Source organism: Silene latifolia, chromosome Y (genome assembly GCF_048544455.1).
Source record: "Silene latifolia isolate original U9 population chromosome Y, ASM4854445v1, whole genome shotgun sequence".
Taxonomy (NCBI): domain Eukaryota; kingdom Viridiplantae; phylum Streptophyta; class Magnoliopsida; order Caryophyllales; family Caryophyllaceae; genus Silene; species Silene latifolia.
The window spans coordinates 13,163,387-13,188,770 of record NC_133538.1 but is presented as its reverse complement, the minus strand read 5'-3'; the positions used below and the strand labels follow the sequence as shown (position 1 = coordinate 13,188,770).

The 25,384-nt window shown below is 36.6% G+C and overlaps 1 protein-coding gene and 2 long non-coding RNA genes across 3 annotated transcripts; all 3 read left to right on the top strand.

Moving 5' to 3' along the window:
• Nucleotides 1-128: 128 nt before the first annotated feature.
• On the top strand, nucleotides 129-1,372 carry LOC141633695 (uncharacterized). The gene is made up of 3 exons (XR_012538477.1): nucleotides 129-867; nucleotides 988-1,159; nucleotides 1,249-1,372. It is a non-coding gene; the product is annotated as an uncharacterized LOC141633695 (long non-coding RNA).
• A 1,169-nt stretch (nucleotides 1,373-2,541) lies between these two features.
• LOC141634112 (uncharacterized) lies at nucleotides 2,542-4,783 on the top strand. The gene is made up of 2 exons (XR_012538837.1): nucleotides 2,542-4,189; nucleotides 4,411-4,783. It is a non-coding gene; the product is annotated as an uncharacterized LOC141634112 (long non-coding RNA).
• A 7,387-nt stretch (nucleotides 4,784-12,170) lies between these two features.
• On the top strand, nucleotides 12,171-14,465 carry LOC141627611 (uncharacterized). The gene is made up of 4 exons (XM_074440845.1): nucleotides 12,171-13,023; nucleotides 13,233-13,592; nucleotides 13,709-14,050; nucleotides 14,164-14,465. The coding sequence occupies exons 1-4, from the start codon at nucleotides 12,171-12,173 to the stop codon at nucleotides 14,463-14,465; spliced, it is 1,857 nt and encodes a 618-aa protein (XP_074296946.1).
• The last annotated feature ends 10,919 nt before the right edge of the window (nucleotides 14,466-25,384 follow it).

Here is a 25,384-nt window from a genome sequence, read left to right as displayed (position 1 = left end):
TGAAAATTTGTAAAATGTGCGAGGAACGTAAAATTTAATTTACAAACTCGGATTTGAAAATCGCAATATCTTAATTTGCAAATGAAAGACAAGAAATAATTAGTGGACCAAATTCATTCATGTAAGGGAAATGACGTGTCTCCATCTGAATGTAACTTGAAGTTGAGTTGCTGCTTGAATTAACAAATTGGGGTAAGACTTCTTTTCCCCAAATCACATTTGCTTTCCACATAATTATCCACCAACTTAAGTCCTCTTTTGTTCCGTAATTGATTTTCTTCAATCTCTCCATTGAAGCTCAACAAAGCTCAATCGATCTCTACTTCATTTATGAACAAATTCTGTTTTAATTCATTTATTGTTGCTTACTAGGAAAAATTAAATCGATTAGACTCTCCTGATATGGAACGAATTCAGCGTTGGTTGCGCCGTCGTGGTTGTCATTCGAGCGCTTGATTGGCAACATGATGATCGGAGTCGGAGCACCATTGACTTGGCTCCTGAGATAGAAGGAAATCAGCAGAGGTGTGCTGCCGTTCGAGCCCCCGATTGGCGACCGTAAGATTGATTACGGGGTGTCATCGACATAAGTGCCTTTTTTTGTTGACTGATTTTGAATTTATGCTCCTTAAATGATTACTGAAATGTACTATCCTGATATGGGACGACATCTGCGTTGCTCCGCCATAGCCGTCATATGCATGTTGATTTGGAGACAAGATGATTGATGACGGAGCACCGACGATCCTTTGGCTCCTGATATGGGATGAAATCAGCGTGGGTTGTACTATCATAGCTGTCATTTGATATCCAGAGTTCCAATCGGCAACCACAGAAGTGCAGAACTGATGGCGGAGCGCCGTCGAAGTAAGTGCTTCATTTCTATTTTTTTTTTTGTCGATTGATTTCGAATTTTATGATCTTAAAATGAGTATCTTCAAAATTTCCACTCTTGCTCAAGCGTACTATCCTGATTTGGGACAGCAGCTGTGCCGTCCTAGCCTTCGTCTGAGCAATAGATGACGACGAGTTAACTGATGAAGGAGCACTGGCGATTGTCGATTCTGCTAGCTCCTGAGATAGAGTGACATAAGCGGAGGTGTGCCGCAATTTGAGCCCCGATTAGCGACCGGATGACTGGTGATGGAGCACAGTCGAAGTAAGTGCTTCCTTTTCTTTTTTGATTGAGTTTGAAATTATGCCCCTTTTTATTACTCTTCGACTAAATCAAGTTGTGTGCTTGAATAGTGGACTGCATTCACATCCTTGGCTCCTGATGTGGGTTGCGCCGGTTGGCGTCGGTCGACTGTTGAAGGAGCACCGTCGGATTTTGTGCTTTGTGACCGGATTTCCATTCTTGGTATCAAGCTCGCATTTTGAATAGTAAGCTTTTTCGTCTCGAATCGATTTTTAACCGCCTCTCTTCTTTGTGCTTTTCTTTACTGGTCAAGTTGTATGCTTGATAATAAGATTGAACTGGTAGTTTTACTGGTCTTGCGAATCAAGTAGTGTGCTTGATAATAGGACTGAACTGATAGTGCGATTGCTACATGAATAATTTATGACATACTGTATGACGCAAGCAGTGTATACTGATAATGGAAAAAAAAGTGCTTATGATGCGAATGATGCAAGATGCTAATGTACTTACGACAATGGGAACAAACACCCGCTACTGCCAATGCATTCTTTTCCTAAAGTAGAACATAGACACATGATACACCTCATATCTAGTCCTGTTAAATTTTTTTTCAAAATTTGCTACTGAGCATGACCTGGTAAATAGACGGAGTACTCTAGTCCTAGCTGCTGCTTAGGTGTTATGCCTATTGAACCGTCATCGCTTTGCAAGTCCTTATAATTTTTGGACAGGGCTGTCGTCTAAATGTAGTCAAACATATGCTCTAAGTGTTTACTTATGCCCCTGGTCTTAACTTGGTCTTAACTGACTCTTCACTCTGTTTTGTGGTAGCCCCCTGTTCAGGTATTTTCTTCTGTCTTTTTTTTTGTTTGACCTGGTGTGGGTCGTGACTGTGCCAAATTGTTTTCTTATTATTATTTTTTTTTTTGCCTTGGATTTTGAGATTTGTAAAATGAGTCTTGTCCTCTTTACAGTAACAAGCTCGGCTAATTACCCAAAACTAATACTATAGAAATAAAATACTTTTGTGACCGTATAAGTGTAGTGTACATCCACCGAGTTCTTAGATGCTAAACGAGGGTGATAAATGGAATGGAGTAGAAGGGTCTATGGCGTTAGAAGACACTGGAGATCTGTGTGCCTCTCTCATTCACCTAAATGAATGAAAGGATCGTCCCAAGAGGTAAGGAGACAAAGTAACTGTGGATTGACTCGTCTGAGAGATGAAAAAGTGACTACTCTGCAATTTTTATTTGCATCTTGGACTGGAGCCTTTTTTTTTTCTTTTTTTTTTCTTTTTTTTTGACTGGAACTTTTTTTTTTCTTTTGAATTTTTGAGATTTTTGACATTGGATTCAATTGCAACTTTGCATGGATTTAATTTTTGAGTCTATTGAGACTGTAGTTGTATCTTTTTGAGAACATAATTTTTCTTTTTGAATATTTGAGAATCTTGAAACTAGATTTGGATGTGTTTGAACTCGTATAAGTTCGTTCTAAGGGACTTGTGGTCACCTATCTTGTTTTAACAGTACATGGAATATTGCCGTGTTTTATTTGATATGTTTGGGCACGGGTGTACTAAGAATCTGGTTTGGATATTTATGAGCTAGTTTTCTAGCACCAATGGAAGTGAATGATAATATTTGCTAAAATGGTCATATGAGTTTGTGCTCATCTGGTTGTCATTTGAGATATGAAAAATTGACAAATTTGGTAAATAGAGAGTTGTGCTCATTTGGTGGTAGTCATATGAAAAAATTGACGAGTCGGGTAGAAAGATGGAGTCTCCAAACCTAGAGGTCACCTAGAGACACGGCGATCAAGGAATTATCACACCACAAAGATGGAATAGATGGTCAAATGCACGCCCCCGTTTAGGCTGATTCTAAGAGGTCGATTAATCTACACTAAAAAGATACGACCTAAAGTACTCCAAGTCTATTCTACTAGTTAAGGGTAAAAAGTAGAACAAGTGACTAACAAAAATGACATGTGCTCGATTTTTCCATTTATTTGACTAAAAAAGGACTAGGATGGTCCTATTTACTATTAGGTAGGACAACAGTGAAGCATGTTTTGATCGACAATCATGAGCTATCATCCCTGAATCTTGCGTGTGAATCCAAGGCAGGGTCATACAATATTGGTCACTTGCATGCACTTACACTTTTACATCTTATTATTAGGGACAAAAAAAAGACAAAATTATCATTCCTTATTTTATCACTCTCCTACTGCTGGACATTAGTGTATTGCTAGTGCTTGCCATTTTATGTCAAAGGATATTCTATGTCAGTTCTTTTATTTTTTAACTGACGCGAGTTTTATACATTAACTCAAAGATACGAAACAATAAGCTTACAACAGGACTCATGATTGGGGTTGGATGCCCATTTTTTGTTTGATTTATTTGACTTAAAAAAGGACTAGAATGGTCCTATCTTAATTAGACACTTATGTAAACTAGTGTTTTCTTTTTTTTTTTTAGGCAATGTCAGGGACACTCGTATGAGATGATATGACTATAAGAGTGAATTTTCTTGTTCTATTGACATGTTTGTTCTTACTCTTAGTTTTTTTTTTTATACATATGCAACTGGGAAAGGACTTGGATGGTCCTAATTTAATTATATTTGATGGAAACTTCATGTAGGTTGGTATTACCTAGTCTTCTTGTATCCCTCTTTCATTCCCAAACTAGAGTGGCTATTGAATTAGGGTCTCGTTTACTCCTCCCTATCCCGGACCATGACATCTTAGCTTTTAGAAAAACATTTTATTTCTTTTATAACAGGACTAGAATGGAGAAATGTATTGAATGTAGATGTATATGATGCTAGCTAAGACCTGAATGTATATCAGAGGGTGGTAATAAATGCAAATGTCGAACTACCTCTAATGAGTGCTGACTGAAGGACTGAACTAATTTTTCCCCCTTTTTTTTGTTGAGTGTGCAGGACTGACGGACAGAATGACAAATGGACGAACTGATAAACCGACGGCGGACTGACGCACTGACGTACTGAACAGGCTAAATGCAAACAGGTCTTAATGGATTTTAATGCTATATGAGGCCTGAATGCAAGGACCTATATTTAACAGGCTTAGTTGTTGTGCTATGCTATTATTATACTGTTCAGAATTATGTATGTGAGTCTCATTGACTAGGATGCACGTTTATTTATCTGATGACTAAATGGACTGAATGCTTGATCCACATAGGACTTATGTAACTATTGATTAGTTTTTTTTTTTTTTATGCTCAGGACTGACTCAGGACTAACTCATCGACTGACGACTGACACAAGATGTGATTTGTGTAGATGTAAGTATTGTATGCCGTACTGATGAATCGACTGGTAATATGCAAACAGACGCAGAACAAGTATGACGATAGCCTATGGATAACACTGCGTTAGACGTGAATAAGTACACTGCGTTAAAGACCTGATGCAGGTGTTAGCTGTTAAAGACGGCATGCACACGCTGGATTTTTTTTATTAAATGTGAAGCTTATGGACACACCAACTAGTGTGTATTATTTTTTCTTATTAGTTATGGCTATGTGGGACGCAAACTATACTCAGATGCCAGAAGAAATCTAATGCCATATGCAGGTAAATGTTGGACTTTCATATATACCCTACTGTTCTACACGAGCAAATAGAGGTGCATAATCATCAAATTTAACCAAGCTCTATTCACAACATAAACAATCAACGTAGGGTGCTGGCCATGCATGCTTCTAATGTCATTTTTTTGTATGTCGTTTTTTTTTTTTATCTAGTGTTAATTAGTGGCCATGACACAATGTTTACAAACGAGACATACATAAAACATGACCTAGACAAAGGATCTACGGGATCTATGGTTAGGTTTGTGGGTAAGAAATTGGGTACTCACAACATTAAAATACCACGGAAAAGGATCTCTCGCTTTTTGTCTTTCCGGTCATATAGATGGGACGGAGTTGCCAAAACGCGACGTCATGAGGTGGAAAATATGTGTAAGGCCTAGTCGGTCGAATGGACCTTCTAAGTATACAACATACTTTACCGAGGGTGAATAGGGTAGCTTAAATGGCGTGATATTGGCTGACGGGGAGCCCACACCTTTTTATTTTTTTTTTCCTGTTCCTCCACGAGAGAAAATTAATCATACAACAAGCGCAACCAACAAAAAAAGACGAGAGCAATCAAGGTACTTGAAATCAAAGTCTTTACCTTTGTCGGATAGCTGCTGTAACATTGATTCGATGATTAGGCATACATTAAAAGCAACTTAACCACAGATAAGTGTCAATAAAAGGAAGCCACGATTTGATAAATTATCACATGCATATCACTATATCTGGATACGAATTGCTTTTCGGAAGTAATAAACTGCACCGCTAGTATCATACGAGCATATACAAGTGCGTAAAAAAAAAATGTCAAATATATAATAAGACAAATAAATTTCAAGTCTTACCCTCTTATTAAGTTAAAATGAGTCGCCACGTGAGATCCTGAAAAAATCTCTTTTTTGAAATATAAGTAAATAGGTGGAGTCGTGGGTGAGGTTTTATAAAAACATACAAAAATAATTTTAACGGAAAAGTCCTTTTGATCCTGGAATGGGGTGATCCGTCACTCGTCTGAACCAAAATTGCGGATTCGGGGTAAAGGTACGATCGGGGAAGGTGTTAGGCACCCGGATCGCCCATCAAACTGACGGCCTCTACTATTTATTTGTAATATTATATATTTGACGAAATTAATAAAAGAAAAAGGTTAATTATACAATTTAATACAAATTATTTACAAAAACAAATTAACTAGGTTAGTCAATACAATAAATAGAGAAAATAAGTAATAGACAAAATAAAAGAATTAAAGAAAAAGAAAGAGTAAAGAAAAACTTATTTGATGCAATGCACTTCTGCGCCTATCTGGATGTTTGACTATTAATGAAAATCGACTTTGTCGTTAACTATTGGCATTTCTTATGCGCTTTATATGAAAATTGGGACAATTTATGTGTGGATAGTTTGATTTGAAACTGGGATAATATATTTGAGACGGTAATTTGTATAAGAGTATGGAATTTGTGGGATCTGGTCGTGTGTATATGTTAGAATCTCGGCCTTCTGTGTGTTTTCGTCCGTTGGTTCCATGCACATTCATGTGCTATTTATAGTAGTCTTTGTGCATGAATTTGGTTTAGATTAGGAAATTAATATGATAGAGTTTTGTGCTCTACCAGGTCTTCTCTTCGTCATTGACTCGTAAGTTTCTAACCCTTAACAATCCTTAATGATCATGATAAACATAAGAAACTTTATCTCTTAGGCTCTTCGATGTTGACTCGTCTTCCCTCTTAGAGTGGCACTAGAATTCTACATTTGTTTATTCCTTGTTGATTATTGTTTTGATAATATGGACTTGATTTTCTTCAATGTTGTCGAATATTAGCCGAAAGTGGGCCTTTTATCATAAGTACTGGCCTAATTAAGACCGGGCTCTACATAAAAATAGAGGGCTCTTCTTTATTTTCATTGGTTTTGGGCCAATAGTACATCACTTAAATAATTTCCATAGAATAACACTCTCGAACTTTATCAAATGACTAATAATATAAAATGGGCAAAAACGGATTTTTGGTGGTTCTGCGTCATTTTGAGTAAGTGTTTCGGGTAATAAGCGTAAAGAGCCATAAATTATAACATTGTCAATTTCCATTTGGTCATTTAATATTTTAGCCTCATCATCGGGTACCCGTAAGGCTAGGTAGACATTTTGAGGTGTCTACAGCAAGCAGTTACTCATTCAGCACATGCGTTCATACTTATAATTTGATTAGACAATGGGCAATAACCAACCAACAAAGTACATATCAATCCCACCAAATCTGAAATCAACCAAAAAAAAGGCGCCAATGTAACTAACTTATTCTTATACTCATAATTTAGTAACTATACTTACACCTTTGCACATATTTTCTGCAACTATGTCACCCTATCTCATCATAAGTTGAGCTTTGTGGCGCTTGCAATATTATTTTGCTATAAAAAAGAATTGTTTAATAACCCTACTACATGTACTACATTTTTCTGTATATAACAACATATGTGCATTTTCAATTATACACATTCACTAATATCGATCTTTTCTCAACTCTGCTCGATATACTTCATTTCGCTCTTCTATAACAAGCAACCAGTTTTTGAAGGTGCTTTCTTGCTCATTCACTACGCTTTATCTGTGACAATTGCATTAGTAGTTACATGAAAAGTAGATTGAACCTTACTTTTTATTCTGACATTTGTACTTACGATTAAATTTGCATGCAATTATTTCTTGCAAATTAATTTAACATGCTTTGTCTTACAATCAAATAGTTATATGTTAAGGTATATAATCTCGCTTTTTTTTGTTTCTATGGAATGAAGTATAATTTAAATTAAATAGCTCTTAATTATTGTGGCATTTAATCACCGATTGTTTAGTGGTTCTTAAAAGAGGTCTCGATGATGCAATAATTTGAAGGGCTCTTGCTAAATTGGATATTGGGTATATTAATATGTTTGTTGTCATAGTTGTTCTATTTCTTTGCTCTCTTTTGGTTCATCAATTGTCGCGTCTTCTTTCGATATTGGTAGATTTTAATAGCTAATTCAAAGATTTACTTCTTAGTGCTTTAAAACATTAAGGTCAATCTTGACGGTCTAAGCTCAGACAACCTTAGATAGTTCAATTATGTAGTATAGGCTAAAATAGCTTGTTCAATTTGTAATTGTAGACTCATCAAGTCTAGAGTTATCCGAACAAGTTAATGTTGAAAAACCATTTTTTGAGTTTCGTATATTAAGACCACAAGAATTCCGCAAATTCCTAATGGTTGGAGTTACTGATCTTGATCTGTTGTGCTATTTGTGTAATGCACACGGTTGCCACCGTAAGCTTTGTATTTCGAGCATTCATGGAATCCTATTTAATGCATCGACCCTACTAAACTAATGCGATCATTGTTTACCCTTCTATATAGGAAACATTGCTTGGAGACGATGGCTACATCGCCATACTGAGATCGCATTCCTTTTTCACCTTTGCTAACACGAATCACCGATTGTCTCCAATTCCCAAACCCTACATATACTATACTTGGGCTTAGAACAAAACACCGTCTCTCAGAATCGCATCACGCCCTTTGATTATGTGGTGATGAACTTATTTACATAGGAGGCCCTTGCTACTCTAGAAGAGTCATATGAAAAAGCGCAAGAACAAACTATCTCGATCTTATAGATAAGTTTGACTTCTACATTCGAGACTTTACTACCGCTAAAAAACAAGAGTATAATAGATGTGCCAATTTGTGGCGCTTGAAACATGTAGAAATAGACCGCTTAGGAAAGGGCCTACCTAAAATATGTTTAGATGAGGAGTTTGAATTCCATGAGATATCTCATTTACATTCAGTGACCATTGACATGGTGTCTGTTCTTATGGTAATCATCGAAGCTTCCTATTCATGCCCCTCTTTATATACCATAGAACATAATCCTTCAGCTTTCACTACATGGACAACTATAGATCATTATGGTGAAAGTCACCCACATGCCTCTTTCTTTAGCGATGTTGCTGCAACAGCACTCGCATCACAACAAGAAGGTGCTCACAAGGTCATAGAGTACTTAATACCTATTTACAATATCGACATTATTGATGCAAACTATGCTCCTGATGAAGTTAAGTTTGCTGCAATGGTATGCAATTATGTCAAGAAAAGATTCCATACTTTAGAAAAAAAAACTTTGTGAGGTGCAGCAGGGTCTTCTTAATAGTGCTGTGCTGATTGAAAATGATTGTACTACTCCTAAAGGTGAGCTGCACACAATCCATGACCTGAAATCTCCGCCTCCACCTCCTCATAAATGAAAGATAAGCGTAGCTTCATCCATCACTATTGCTGAGCTACAAAACAAGAATAAGAAAGCTTTTATAATTCCTGCAGATTCTATTGACAGGATCTTTAGAAAATCCTAAGTTCGTGTGATAACAGCATGGTTCTCCACTTATGCTCTTTTGCTTACTTGCAACCACACTTCTAGGCTGATGGTGTTGCTTGTAATTTTCTTATCAAAAAACTGGGCGTAGTTGCTTTAGCTTTTTATAAGCCATGTATTATATGCGTAGTTGCTTTTGCATTTTATTTTGTGAGAACTGGGCAGTAACACTGAGTTACTATAATAATGTTCATGTTAACTATGTTTCTCTTCAGTAGCGCTACTTGTTCTATAGCTAGCTTGTATTTTATAAAGCAAGGTGTATTGTAAGTTCTTTAGCAGACATTAGAAGATGTCATTATGTTTTCAATTCTGAGTCAAAATATATGTCTGCATCTTTGTAATCCTCGCCTACTTACAGCTATCTTAAGTAATTTGTAATGCAGTTGAATATTTATTAAGTATTTCCTAAGATTTGTCAGCCCTGAATTAGTTTTACAAGTTGCAGGTTTGTTCTAAATTAGCCTGTAAAACTACGCCTTCAGAATTGCCGTAGCTATACGACAATTATAGATTAAATACGCTTATTAATAATTTACAGCTTTTGATTATTTTGGGTACTACGGTGCTCTGACAATAGTTTGTTCCTCTGAATCAAAGTGACATGCTTTCAGCGGAAATTGTTCAGCGTAAGATTGGTTCTATCTACACCTAATTATTAAGTTATTGATCATTTACGCTCACAACATATTAGATGCTTCTTTCTCTGTGCGTATTCTTACCTTGTATATTACAAGAGCAGTCTCCATTGATGTACTACTTATTAAGCAATAAAACTAACCATTTAGCATGCAGAAAATTGCAGACGACAAAGGGCTTGCACTTTTACATATGCTCTGTATATTAATTAGATGGGTAAGTGAACAAGTCAAGTTACACTTTTCAGAATTAGTTTGATAATGATGTTTATAGCTTATTTACTTTGAGTTTATATGATGTTTCATGCTTATTTGCAGATGATGACTTTCCATACTACCCAAGTACATCTACAACTAGCCGGACAAAGAGAAAATGTAGGACACAAGGCCAGTCTCTAGCTGTTGTTCCAAAGTAATGCTCTAACTACACATTAGTTTGTATTATAAGATTATATCATTAAGACATGAATTAAAGCTTTATCTCTAAACATTAGGCGCCGTCAAAGCAGAAGTGGTCCAGGAGATCCAAACAAAATACGCACACACTGACCTATAACACCAAAAACAAAGAAGGTATATTTTTCATCAGTTGTAGTTTAATTATTGTCCTATATGTATATATAAGTATTTAGCTTTTTACTTCATGTTACAATTTTGCAGTGCATTTGCCTGCTGCTATGATTGGGCAACCGCTTCCAGGGAAACCTCTCCAACTACCAGTTGCCCAGTCATGTACAAAGTGTCTAGCAAAGAGAATTGCTTCTGAGTCCCGTACATTTTGTTGCGGAGATGGAACAATAGTGCTACCATCCAACAGCTATCCTGTAGCATTGTCCAGATTATACACGTCTCCGGACTCCACTTTGTCTACTCATTTTGAAATATGCACGCCTCTACAATAACTTATTTGCTTTTAGCTCAATTGGAGGTAAAACTTACGCAGATACACAACAAGGAATCTATGTGTTTAAGCTACATGGTCAGATCTACCACAACGTTCCAGATCTTGTGCCAATAGACGGAAATCCAAAGTATTTGCTATTATACTTTTATGATGGTCAACATGAAGCTGCTAATCGCTCTGGGTGCTTTTCAGACTTAGATCAGAATGTGATTGACATACCGATGAATATAACACAATCAAACCCATATGCACGTTTCTTCCGATCATTAAAGAATATTACCGAATCGACAATACACGGATACGTATTGGAAAAATTCTACAAGAGACCAACGTGTAAGCAATGTACCTACGTCGATGAAGTTTCTTTGTCATCACGGGTGATGATACGATATTAGGTGAAACAAGTGGACCCCATATCTTAGTAACTGGGCGATCGCAAGCTTCTCATAGAATTATGCACTACTATGGTTGTTATGACCCGCTTCAGTACCCTCTTCGTTTCCCATGTGGAGAGTGTGGTTGGCACCAAGGTTTGAAAAAGCGTATTATCCAAGCAGATACAGTATCAACAAGTCATAGTAGTATGACCCTTGCTCCTATTACAAATACAGCGTCATCCAGCCAAGGTGAAATGCCCCTACCTTCCACATTTGAAAACGCTGAAGGATTACTAAATGCAGAAGAACAAAGTAAGCATTGATTTTACTGCCCCATTAAGTCATGGCCTCACCCCTATGCACGACCACCTAACTCAATCATAAATCCTTCTTGCAGGAAGTTCACAGAGACCAGGCTCACAAGAACGCAATGTGTCTTGCCGAGAGTACTACTGCTACAAGTTGCAGAACAAGCCAGGGAACATGCTGTTACGAGCTGGGAGATGTTTACAGCAATATGTGGTTGATATGTATGTGAAATTAGAAAACACTCTCTTGGACTATTTCTGAAACAACCAAGATACTATAAGGTCTGAATTGTATCAGGGTTTACTTGATATAATAGATGCAGGTGAGCAGTGCGCAGCTAACGTTGGTAGACGAGTTATCCTTCCAGCAACTTATATTGGAGGACCTAGGGATATGAAAAGGAGGTATCTTAATGAAATGGCTCTTGTACAGCGCTATGGGAAACCAGATTTTTTTATGATTACTGCGCAATGCAGGCTGGCCTGAAATAAAAAGAGAGCTGGCTCCTGGAGAAGAAGCTCAGAATCGTCCAGATATAGTAGCTAGAGTGTTTCGTGCAAAGTTGCTAGCATTGAAGAAAAGGTTGGTTGAAGATAAGATCTTTGGAGAAGTTGCTGCATTTGTGTATGTAGTAGAATTTCAAAAAAGGGGCCTTCCACATGCACATATTCTGCTAATAATGAAGCCTGGCAGTAAGATGAACTGTACTAGCGACTTTGACAAGTTTGTTAGTCTTTGAGATCCCGCCTTGATGACTAATGTAAACTGCTGCACATCTGTGCTAAAGCATATGATGCATGGGCCTTGTGGCCACCTAGACCCTGAACGTCAATGCATGCAGCACAAAAGTAGCAAAGGCCGATGTAAGTATGCGTATCCGAAGCAATTTGCAGATTCAACAACTAATAGTTCAGATGGATATCCTGTCTACAGGCGGCGTAAGACAGGAGATAGTGCTAAGATAAGGGGTGAGCAACTCGACAACCGTTGGGTTATTCCATATAACCCATATCTCCTTGACCTGTTGGATTGTCACTTAAATGTCGAAGTCTGCTCCACCATACAAGCAGTTAAATATTTATATAAGTATGTCTACAAAGGTCACGATAAGATATCGTTCAATATAGCAGCAGGAGATGCAGTACAAGTAGTTGATGAAATTCAGCAGTACCAGTTTGGACGCTGGGTTTCCTCAATAGAGGCAATGTGGCGGATTTATGGGTTTGATCTGTTCGAGATCCATCCACCAGTCATGCCACTTCCAATACATCTTCCAGGCATGCAGGCAATACAATTAAGGCCTCATGAAAACCTAACTCGGGTAGTTTCTAATGAAAAGCGGATCAGGACACCATTAACTGAATTCTTCAAGATTAACAACGATAATGAACACAAAACAACTAAAAGATACTTATATAGCCAATTTACTGAGCACTATAGATGGGATAAGACAGAACGGACTTGGTTCAAAAGAAGAAATAAACTACTTGTAATAGCTAGGCTTGTGTTTGTTTCGCCATCAGAAGGAGAACGGTATTTCTTGAGATTGCTACTTAATCATGTTAAATCTCCCAAATCTTTTGAAGATCTTAAAACAGTCAACGGTCATTGTTGCTCAACTTACCAAGAAGTCGCATTAGAACTCAAGGTTAATTGAAGAAGATAATATGGTCGATTTGTGCCTTCTTTGAAACATGTAATGTCTGATGATGCCTTCTCGCTCGACGACGTCTGTTTGCAATCTGTTCTCATTTTTGCCGACCAAAAGATCCCTGTAAACTGTGGGATAAGTACTATACTGCACTATCTGAAGAGTTTAGAAGAGAGCACCCAAACGATGCATACACTGTAAGAGTTCTTACGGTTCAGAAGTTTGAACAGCATCTAGAAGCAATGGGCAAATCTCTACGCACATTTGGACTCGCGCACTTGAGCGAAACCCAGGATATTGTGCTCCGTAGAACCCGAGATATAATTGATTCACTTAATGCACCTATACCAAAAGAGTGTGTAAAATGTCGCAGTTCATTGAATCCAGAACAACAACAAGTTTTCGACACCATAGTTGAACATGTTAGAGAAAACAAGCCTGGTGCCTTTTTTGTGGATGGTCCTGGTGGTACCGGTAAAACGTACTTATACAATGCTTTGTACGCTAAAGTCCGGTTACTTGGTAAGATTGTATTACCCATCAAACTTCGGTATAGTCAGCAAAGAAACATACCTTCCGGGCGAACCACACATTCCGATTTAAAATTACTTTAGATTTGGATGTCCCATTGACTACAGTGATGCCAAAGCAAGGGAGCCTTGCTGCGTTAATACAAGCAACCAGCTTAATTATATGGGATGAAGCTTCAATGGCAAGGAAGGAAACAGTTGAAGCCCTGGACCACTTACTACGTGATCTATGTGACCCAGATTTGGTGTTTGGTGGGAAATTAATTGTGTTTGGAGGTGACTTTCGCCAAGTGCTTCCAGTAGTCCCTCATAGATCGTTAATAGAAGTAGTGAACTCTAGCATGGTCTCCTCTGCAATCTGGTCTCAACTGATCAAATATCGCTTAACCGTTAATGTTCGAGCCAGAGATGATCCAGAGTTTTCCAGATTTCTTTTGGCTCTTGGTAATGGTGAGCTTCAAATCGAAGAAACGCTCGATTGAACGCGCCTCCTGGGATTGTAGTAGAAACACGCAGTACAGAAGAAGAGTTGATAACTACAGTTGCTGATATTGCATACCCAGAAGCTGATGTTAACGCATTGGGTACTGATATATTTATCAAACTATCAATACTGACGCCCATGAATGAAGATGTTGGTGCTATTAATACACTTCTTATAAATAGGTTCCCAGGAGAAGCTGTCTCATATAGAGGCTACGATTCAATGCAGACTGATAACTGCAACATTTATCCAGCTGAATTCATAAATACACTTTGTCCAGGAGGCATGAGTCCTTATGAATTAATTCTGAAAGAAAATTGTCCGTCATTTCGCTTCGAAATCTTCCTCCATCTTCTGGTCTCTGCAATGGAACTAGGTTAATTTGCAAAAGATTTACGCCTAATCTAATAGAATGCATGATAGCTTCTGGACATTACAGTGGTGACCATGTGTTTATCCCACGTATTAAAATGCAGCCATCAGTTTCTGATAATTTCCCATTTCAGTTCCAACGTAATCAGTTCCCTTTGAAGTTGAGTTTTGCAATGACCATCAATAAATCACAGGGGCAGACATTGGACCAAGTTGCTATCTACCTTCCAAGACCCTGTTTTTCTCATGGACAGTTGTATGTCGGTCTTTCACGAGCTAGAACATCAGACAAAGTAACGGTTGTTTCTGCATCAACAGATCATGCTTCATCACAACAATCCGTGAAAAACATTGTTTCTTACGATGTTTTGAGACTTGCAGGTAGGGATGGCAATGGGTAGGGTCTGGGTAGGGTCCGCCTAGACCCGGACCCGACCCGAGATTTTTCCTTTGGACCCGTACCCGACCCAGACCCGCAAGGGTCTAAAATTTGAGGACCCATACCCGGACCCTATGGGTAAGGGTAGGGTCTGGGTCTACCCGCGGGTCCGAGTTTCAGCCACTTTAGTAACAAGATTAACAACTATAGGGTCTATAATATTAAAAAAAAAAAATCATACTACTTAAACATTATGAGTTTATTAATCTGCCGTTAATGGTGGTGGTCGGTCGCCGGCTATTAGAGAGGTGGTTGTCAGTCGCGTATCAGTGCTGTGGTGGTGGTTTTCTTGTGTCAGTGGTGGAGTGGTGGTATTGTCAGAAGAGTTCGGTTGAGTTTTATCACTTTATGGGATGAGGGAAGAGAAAGAGACTTTAGTTGGGTTTCTACAGTCTGCCAGTATGAATTCATAAAAGTTGTAATTTTGATTTTTTTTTTTTAATAAAGGGTCTAAGGGTCGGGTATGGGTCTCATAACTTAGACCCGGACCCGGACCCGAAATATTTTCTTAAGACCCATACCCGACCCATACCCATTGGGTCTGAAAAAATGAGACCCATACCCGACCCATTAGGGTCCGACCCTCAGGGTCTGGGTCGGGTCCCCGACCCACTGCCATCCCTACTTGCAGGCATCATCTAAGTAACCTCACAAACGAAGTGTTCCTGCAAAGTCAGCGTACTTTTTTGGCACCTAACTAGGACAATATATTGTCTAGATTTTGAAGACACAACTGCAAGGATGACTCTGCTTATCGAGATGAGTCACACACCTGCGAAATCAACCTCTATTTCTATTAGTACAACCATGCTACTTAGCCCACCATTGTGCTTAACAAAGCATATGAGCCAATGGTTGGCTATATTGTATCAAGGAATGTAATGTACTTTTGACTGCAGGAGCTTATGAATCATGTAATATAAGGACTGTTTAACAGAAATGAATTATAAAGCTTCTAGCAACCTTTTCTGGTTTTGAACAAAAAAAAAAACTACTTGATCATTACTTACAATTTCAGAACACTATTATATAAAATCAATAGAATAATATAGCTAATACTTTTTTACAATATAGAATATTTCTCAATTATGTTAAATGAATCAATTTTCCATAAACCATACATACATACACAGACACACACACCCCTTCCTAAAGCCAATTTTCACACAATTATTTCTAGATAAACTTCTCCATTTGCCAATAGTCAATATTAGACAAGTCATCTTATAATCAAGAAAGTTATAAAAAAACTCTTATATAAATAAATAAATATAACTATAAATACACTATACTATAGTACTCCTACAACCTACTAATAACAATATAATATTTTACTTCTTCTAATACTCACAACGATCACCTAACTACCCATTACTCTAACTATAACGAAACAGTGTACTATCTTATTGGCATGTGCTAAGAAATCAGTCTAGCCTAAGAAACATAGTCTTCTGCTGCACTCCACCTACCTTCTTTTCCTCTTTTCCCTCACTGCCTTTCATTCACTTGCTTTTCTAATTCTATGTCAGTCATTGCTCACCTCTTCCACATGTTTGAGTAACTACTTTGTTACTTATAGTACCACCACTTTCTAATTCCTACTTCCAGTTACAGTTCTCAAAGAAATAAGAAAACAACTTTCAGTATGCACTTCTAATCTCAGATACACTCATCCTTTCACTCTATATTACATTATTTCAATTTGTTGTCTTCTTGAATTATTATTTACATGATTATCATTGTCATCTACAACTGAATCAGGTCTTTATTATCATGGCCATCTTCAAGTACAAACATACTATGAAGCATAAAATAGTCATGCTTCTATATTAGAAAAGTAAAGACTACAAAATCAGGAAAACTTGCTAAAAAAAAAACACCTTAACAATCATAACTTATTTGGTGAATTTGGTCATATGTGTTCACATAGAAAAGCTCTATTCATATGTCAATTTAGAAATAATGTGATGCAGTTTTGAATTAACTTGTTTATTAAAATTACCTACAAAACTACATCCAATTTACAGTTCAAAAGTTTCCAATTTCAGTCTAAATATCCTTCATTGAATAGTCTGCATTTCAGAACCCAGATACTAAATCTGATGTTCAAAATACATAGAAATCAACATGAAAATTATTTGATTATTCTGTGGCCTCTCTTAACAGAATGAAGCCGCAACCAGTGTACCTGGATGAACTAACAAACACCACTAAGGACTACAAGGTCAAGGTGAAAGTAATTGAAAAGAGACGCCCAAAGACATCTCCTTCAAAGGTGGTCTACCAGGGCTTCGTCGTCCAAGATGATAAGGCAAGCCCATTATTCATATAAATCTTTGTCTAAAATAAATTGTGAATGTAGATTATAATTTATCATATTTGATCTTATTTTAGGAATCTATATATGGAGTAGTTGATGAATTAGTGCATTTACTAATTAATTATCATTTAGTATATTTTATGACACTCTGCTCATATATACATATATTCATTCATGAAACATTTCAATTTAGTTGCAACCATTAGTGCATAAATGGAAAGGATGTGCTTCAATGATCATTTTGGCTGTGACGTTTGGTAGTCTTAGTATAACATAGTGAACTTGAAATGCTAAAAGACTTGTTTCAGATGAAACCTTTAAATACATCTCCTGTTCTTCTTGAATCAAGAATAACATTGTCTTCTACTACAAGTAGTTTTATTAAACCCTAAATTTACTTACTTGCCTAAGTACAAAGACAACTAAGCACTGCACATTTCTTATTAAACATTGTTCTCTTTGTACATGAACAAATCACTTGAAAGCTACTTTGCTAACAAGTGAAATATAGTCAGTACCACGCGATAAGATTTGCTGTGTGTATAATAACAATGAATATACAGACAAATCTAAATAGTATGTGTAATTAGGTTTCTTTATCGTGTCTTAGGATTAATCTATTTAATAAACCATAACTAACAAACATAGTACTATTAACAGGGATCTACGATACGCGGGGCTCTTTTTGCTGACCAAGTCGATCAATATGAAGATGCATTCAAGCACAACAGACTGTATGAGATAACCAACGCTCCAATATCTCCTCTGAAGCCAGAGTTTAAGTTAAACCCCACAGATGTTGATTTCCAGATGAACTTTGGACGGCGAACTATTGTCCTACCAGTTGATATTGATGATGGCACCAATACCATAGACTATAGACCCATTTCTCATCTGCCCAGAGCAACTAATTACACTGAGACGTTTGGTATGATTAAGTGATTAGCTATATCATCTTTTTGACTACTTTCTTGTATTACAGGAAAACTGTACTCCACCATAACATTACCATGTTTCTTATATATTGCAGATATAGTTGGTGTGGTTCTCTTTGTAGAAGAGCATTCTCGTAAAGTTACAACAAACAAGAACCGCGAAACAAATGTTCGTGAGATTGTGCTCACTGACCACAGGTAAATCATAGTCATAGTTTACAAATTAGTTAGTGCTAAAATACTAAACAACAAATATTGTATATGAAACTAATAACATCAATTTAAATGGAACAACCTATGCAGTACTCATGACCACTATCAATCTCGGTTTGGGATGACTGGCGAAGATGATTGCACAATGCGATTCGAACTTAGCAAATTTAGGATCGTGGGACTCACAGCTCTCAGAGTATCTAATCACAAAGGTCAGATACATTTACTTAGTTGCAATTCTAAACATACGCACTAAATGTAGTAGCTGACAATTAATAACTATACGTTACCATTTACAGGTTTCTCAATGACCACTTCTAGCTCAACAGTCATCATACATTCACCTGTTGGCGAGAAAGCAGAAGCGCTGAAAACCTGGTACTCTCTGAACTCAGTAGTCCTAATTCAAACACTACGAACACGACCTTTTCTACATGCTATTTCAGATGCTAATGTTAATAACTTTTACAGGATGGCAAGCCATCACACATCCTTGACACAACTTCAGTCTAGGCTCTTTCATGTCAAGCTACCTATGCCAAATGAAAAGAGAACTAAAATTTCAGCTCTTCGTGCTAAGAAAGTAAACACAATTTACTGATGCACCTTCTAATGTACCTACTACATACGCATTTACTAATCTGCATCATACTTCCAACAGGCAAACTCAGCTTTGCAAGATGAAAAACACTGGTTAGAAGTTACTATACCAGCTGCTGAACTACATAAAGTGCATGCATACATAGGATGTTCAAAATGTGCTAAAACTTCCAGCATGCCACCAGGGCGTCCATAAACATGCAACAACTGCTCCGCGCCTGATTGTACCTCAGTGCCAAAGTACGTCTACTGCATCACTTTAGTACTACAATAACTTCAAATAAGTAAATATACATAATCCCTCTCTTACATATAGCATGACAAATAATAGAACTTATTCAATAACCTATAATTAATAGCTAAAACACAAAGAAGGTACTAATGCTTAGACAACATCTATTTCAGAATCACATTCAACTGCGAAATATCAGATGGAACAGGAACATTGCCAATGACCGCATTTACACAGCTGAAAGATTGTTCAAAATGTCGCAATGATATATTCCACATGAAGCACTCTGTAAGGCTTACAACATAAAACCTCAACTAATAAACTAGCACACACATATTAATAATTATTAACTTAATTTTCAGGACCATGAGGAAGCATTCTCGGCTGTACAAGAGTTGCTCCGTACAACTCCTTTCAAAGTTCAAGTTGGCCCTTCTACATCCCTCTCAGTAAATAACATCTTATAGTGGGTGGTGAAGCGGGTGGTTGTTGACGATGAAGATGACACTGTATCAAAATCTGAACCAGTGCAGGAGCCAATCCCAGAATCGCAAGTTATAGACGATTAAAGTTCGTGCGGTGACAAGCAAATAGTTCCGACCAAACTGCAACCAATGTCACTACTACTCCTGCAGAAGATGCACTTGAAATATCCTCGATCAGCCAAAGATCTCCAAAGACATTCGCACAGCCAACTACGTCCAAGAAAAAGGGGCCGAAAGAACACGGGTCCTAAATCTGCAGCTTACCCGTGAAGCTATTAAGTATGGACTATAATAGCACAGGCATAGTTGTAATAGTTAGTGGTCATGGCCTGTCATTTTGGTATTTTGTCAACCTACCGTTACTCTTGAACAATTCGCCGAGCTGCTAAGCTTACTGCGTGTACTCTTTTATCTTAACCTTAGCTTTTGTGTGTAATATAAACTATGGACCAGACAAATCAGTGTACTTATGAACAACTCAGTTCTGCCTTGTACTAAGGCTACTTAATCTACTTTGATGATCATTAATCTTTCACAGGTTATGTGATCATTTGTTAGTTTATATATTTTCTTTTTAATTTCGTGCTTATCTTACTTCGGTCTGCATCTCTCAAATTGATATGTATTGTATATCTTATCAAGATATCAAAATAAACATTACTATCTTACATTCACAGACTTTTAATTAATCAAGCAACAAATGCAATGTGAACACAGTGTATATGCGACGCGTCGTCTTCAAAGAAGAACACTTTTCGTCTCATGTCGAGTTTTATACGGGACCTGCTCATACGCTAGCAGTTTAGAGAAATACCTTGAATCTAGCCTTTATGCTACTCACAAATATGGACCAGGTTGTAGCTTGACATACTAACATAACATATTACTAAGCCAACTTAGAAGAACCATATGATTCTATCCTTGTCAAATTAAACGGTTATTCACTAACTATAACTGATCTGAATATTTCAAATTTAAAAAATTGGTTTAACAATGGACATTAGCAACAATAATATAAAGTTAAAATTCACAAAATTGGCGGACATTTATACATATATTATCTATGTTACGTTTACTTAAGTGTAGATTACAAATCTGGATACGGAACAGTTTTTAGGCTTAAAGGTTCTTATTTATCTCTTCAATATACCTATTCATTATGTTAGGTAGATAGTGTATCCAATTAAACTAATAGATTACTTAATAAAAAGTGTATCTTAGAATAATAATCTAAAAAGTCATTCCCGTTCATCAACATGAATCTTCAAATGCTGAACCGAATGCCAGTTACTATTATAGGATTCATTTAAAATGTTATTATACAAGTAGAACAAACATTATATAATAAATAAATAAAAAATCCAAAAAAAAGGGTACCGAAGTTCAAAACTAAATGGTTAAGCTAACAAATATAGTACGTCCTGACAGAACATATTAGTAAGCCACTTAGAGGACCATGTGATCCTATTTTTTTAGAATATAATGGTTATTCACTAGCTATAACTTATCTTAATTATTACTCCCTCTGTCCTGGTCATTTGTTATCCTTTGGTTTTAGCACAAATACCAAAGAAAAAAGAGAGAGGCAATTACTAAATGACAAGTAGAATAAATTGACTGTGAATAATCAAATTGTTCGTCAAGTTCATTATTAAAATAGAAAAACCAACAAATAAGTGAGACACCCTAAAATGGAAATAGACAACAAATGATCAGAACAAAGGGAGTACATTTAAAAAAAAAAGTTAACTGAATGACATATGTGACCAATTGAGTATGAATGATCAAATTATTCTTCGAATTATTTCTTAAAATAAAAAAAACAACAAATCACTAAGACACCCAAAAATAGAAAAGGACAACAAATGATCAAAACAAAAAGAGTAAAAGATAACTTGAATCTTTGATCAGCCTAAATTACGTGCGCAGTACAATACACAAGATATAATGAGATCACTTTGATGTGCTATGACTGTTGATATGAATGACTAATGAGACTTTAAATCCCAACTAACCACAATAAAATATAGAAGTTTGCATTCTCTGGCTCATTAGACAACGCAAATTACTGTTTGACATGCAGATTATATCAGTTTTCATCATTACTAATTAATAGCTTGTCCCTCAAACTTCTCTTTAACAAAGATCTTAAAATCACAAGTCAATCAATTCATTCTATTCTAATTAAGATAAAATAGTTGGCATATTAAATTAAGTATTTTTTTTTTAAGAAAATAAGAAGAATCATGCCAAAATTCAAATGCAACAGGCGTGTTTACGTAAATGAAGCAGACAAGATTGAGTTTGTCGAAGATTACAAGCGATGGAAGAAGACCACGTTTGCTGCTCAAGACATCTTCACAACTAACAAGGTAGAAATGGAGATAAAAAATGGTGATAAAACTGAACACGAATTACTGAGTTTAGAGGATGTGGTCACCAATGTCTTCAACAAGCTTGACAATCCAGGAAAAAGGAACATGTCTGAGGTTTGCAAGTGTTGGGCCAAGTGGTTCATAATCGACCGACACATCAAAGGTCGGTCGTGATTATAACTCACAGATTGGCAAGGGAAAATGATGGTGGTATGATCTCGCATTTTGTACAGAAAGACAAGTTAGTCCACAAATTCTGTGGATGTAACTACCACAACACAGACAAAGAAAAGCGAGCATTTCACAAAAGATTGGAGAAAAGACAGGCAGCTAATAGGAGATACATGCCTTACAATTCCGAGGCGTCCGGAAGTGAAGGGTATTATGACTCTGACTAAGTGCAAAGATGTTCTGTAAGCAGGTCTGATTTTCAGGTTTTTGTTTGTCTATATAACCTAACCTACCGTAGCCTTTTGCATGTACAAATATGGCGTTACGTAGGGTGATTGTAGGTAGTTATGTCATCCCACACAGTTCAAACATTTCGAAACCTGCTAGGGTCGCCTTCGTTTTAAACATTGGCTATTTTGTAATTGGGTTGTGATGTCTAAGAAGTGTCTATGCCTAGGTTTGTATCCTGAAACAATCTTAAATAGGGGGGATGCCCTGTATTTTCAGTGTATATAAGGTCATGAGCTACAAACCTTTATGCAGCTATAGTATTAGCACCTGTTCTTTGCTTTCTGGATAATATGTAGCGAACTTACAACAAAACGCGAGTGTGGTTACAGTACATTTCACAGTATTCATTTCATCCTATCAACGGTAATGCACAAAATACTCACAAAAAAATGGCGTCTACTTAGCTGTAAGGTTATCAGATTATTTACTGCAGCAATCTATAACTATTAATATAGTAAGCTACAATTAATTTTAGGTCAAATAATTAGATAATTAACTCCGCGAAAGATCAACGCAGGCTGCTGAAATACGTTCGCTTTACTGTTTCAATAGGCGTGTAAACTATGATTGATTTCTAGGCAGTAGTTAGATATACATGAAAAGTCAGATTATAGACAAGGTAAGAAGAATTTACAGTTCATAACACAATATGAACAAAACTATTTTTAAATGGTTGTGATTAATAAGCAAATGTCTACGCCATTCAGAAATTTAAGACTTGAATTTAGATAACAGTTCAGTAACAGCAAGGTTGTGGTTCGATTGCAGGACATTAGCTTCGCCAACTTACAATGCTTAGAATTGAAAAGCTGAATTCAGAGTGTTATATTAACTAATACAGACAAGATCATCATTACCTATCATAGTTACTTGCAGTATTTAGATCTGATAAGGTGTATGTTAACATATGAAAAATACTATTTGTGGGATTAAGAGTTCGTCTATCTGGATCATTTAAATTGATACTTGAAGTATAGTATGTAAACAAACAAAGCTACATTGTTGGGTAGTCTCTGCTAATTTCTTAGCAGGTGGGAAAGCCTGATAATATAGTATGGTTGACGCCAAATGGTGATGTAATTTGATTTAAGTTGGCCCTTCAAATCACATAAACAAAAACAGAAAAACAGAATATATATCAGGTAACATGGAAATAAATGACAGACAATGAATCAGTATCTGAATGAAACGGTTTTCAATGACCAATAAATAAGATTGTATAAATATTATAAATATAGATTAATAAAGAATAGTAAGAGGCAACCAAACCAACAGATACAACTAATACGGCTGGAAGTAGGAAAGGTACTGTATGAACATAAAAGTACAATGAATTGTGCGAAAAATTGACTGTCCAGATTTCAGACCTAAGAGTATATATAACATACAGATTAAACACAAACAAAAGGCATAAACGTAAGATAAACAACCAGAAACAAAATAACAAATATATAGAAAATGGGAGATCAATTTGTATCGTCATACACATGCATTCTCGCTAATGTGCCAGGGAAAATGGAGGGGGAACGATATGTACCGAGAAATTTAGAAGCATTACCAAACATTCTCGACAGCCATGGGTATACTATAGAAGTATTGAGCATTACCAATTGCACAAAAGCAGAACATTTCAGTGGTATAGTTCGTCTTGAGTTTGGAAATGACGATGAATCATGCAGATTAGCATTCAAATTACAAGAAAAATTTGAATCAAGAGGGACGAGTGACAAGATTTCTTTCTTTGAGTACAAACCAAGACATGGACCATATCTATGGGTGGCAACAAAAAAAGATGCAGAGTACTTTACCTGCACACCAATGTGTAAGAAGGTCCCTTACATATTGCGGAAACAAGGAAGGCAACTCGCTGATCAGGACCCAGTTTGCATCTACAGTTGCATCAATCTCAAACTTTAAGATATTAATTCATACTATTGTTGTCATCACATTTAAACTATGCATTTCGCGACCCTAAACATGTTGTCTGTCAATAAGTGCAAGTTAATGGCCTGTTATAATTATGTTTCAGATTCGTAATTGCTTGCGTATTAGATTTTTGTCCGTAGCAAAGGCGCGTGTATAGTAGTTCTTCTTTATCATGTTGACTTTAAAACAACACCTGTACTGCCCCTCGACCTCTAAATTTAGGCACATATATCTGCATTTCTGCTCTACGTACTCGCGCACCCTTAACATATTATTCGTAACATCCTTATCCCATCCTTAATTTATTTGTGCTGCTGTTTCTGAATGTTAGAATCTTACTAAACGCGCTTACGCTTAGATTCTTCCGTCTATTAGAGAAATGAACTACATTAATCTATAAGAAATTCCATTTTGTAAAAACATGACTAGCTGTCACTGATCTAACTACACTAATGCTGTTTACGATGACTAACTTTAGTAGTATTTTGAAAGTAATACTCGCGCTTATAAGATGTCCATTGATTTCTGGTAATTATACCTGTCTGATTTACAAGTTATAGTATTGATTTGATCTGATTAAATTTTAACAATTGAGGCGCCATGTTAGTTTTCTCAACATTAGTTTTCTCATACACTGTGAGTGTATTGTTTCTTCTTGCACCGAATGATTTGATAAAGGACACAAATGACAAGTATATCACTAAATATTTGAAGATGGTTCAATAGAATAGCAAAATAAAACGTCAAATTAAGAGAACTACATTAAACATTACACATAAAAAAGAAAGCTTCTACACTAGAACAAAACGCAACTACAGCAACATACATTCAGTAATTCTCGCAAAGTCTACGCCATAAACAAATTCGCTGCAACAAAAATAGAAACGTGTCTTGGATCTCCGCGCGCAACGCACGCGGAGAAACAACTAGTAAAGTTAAAC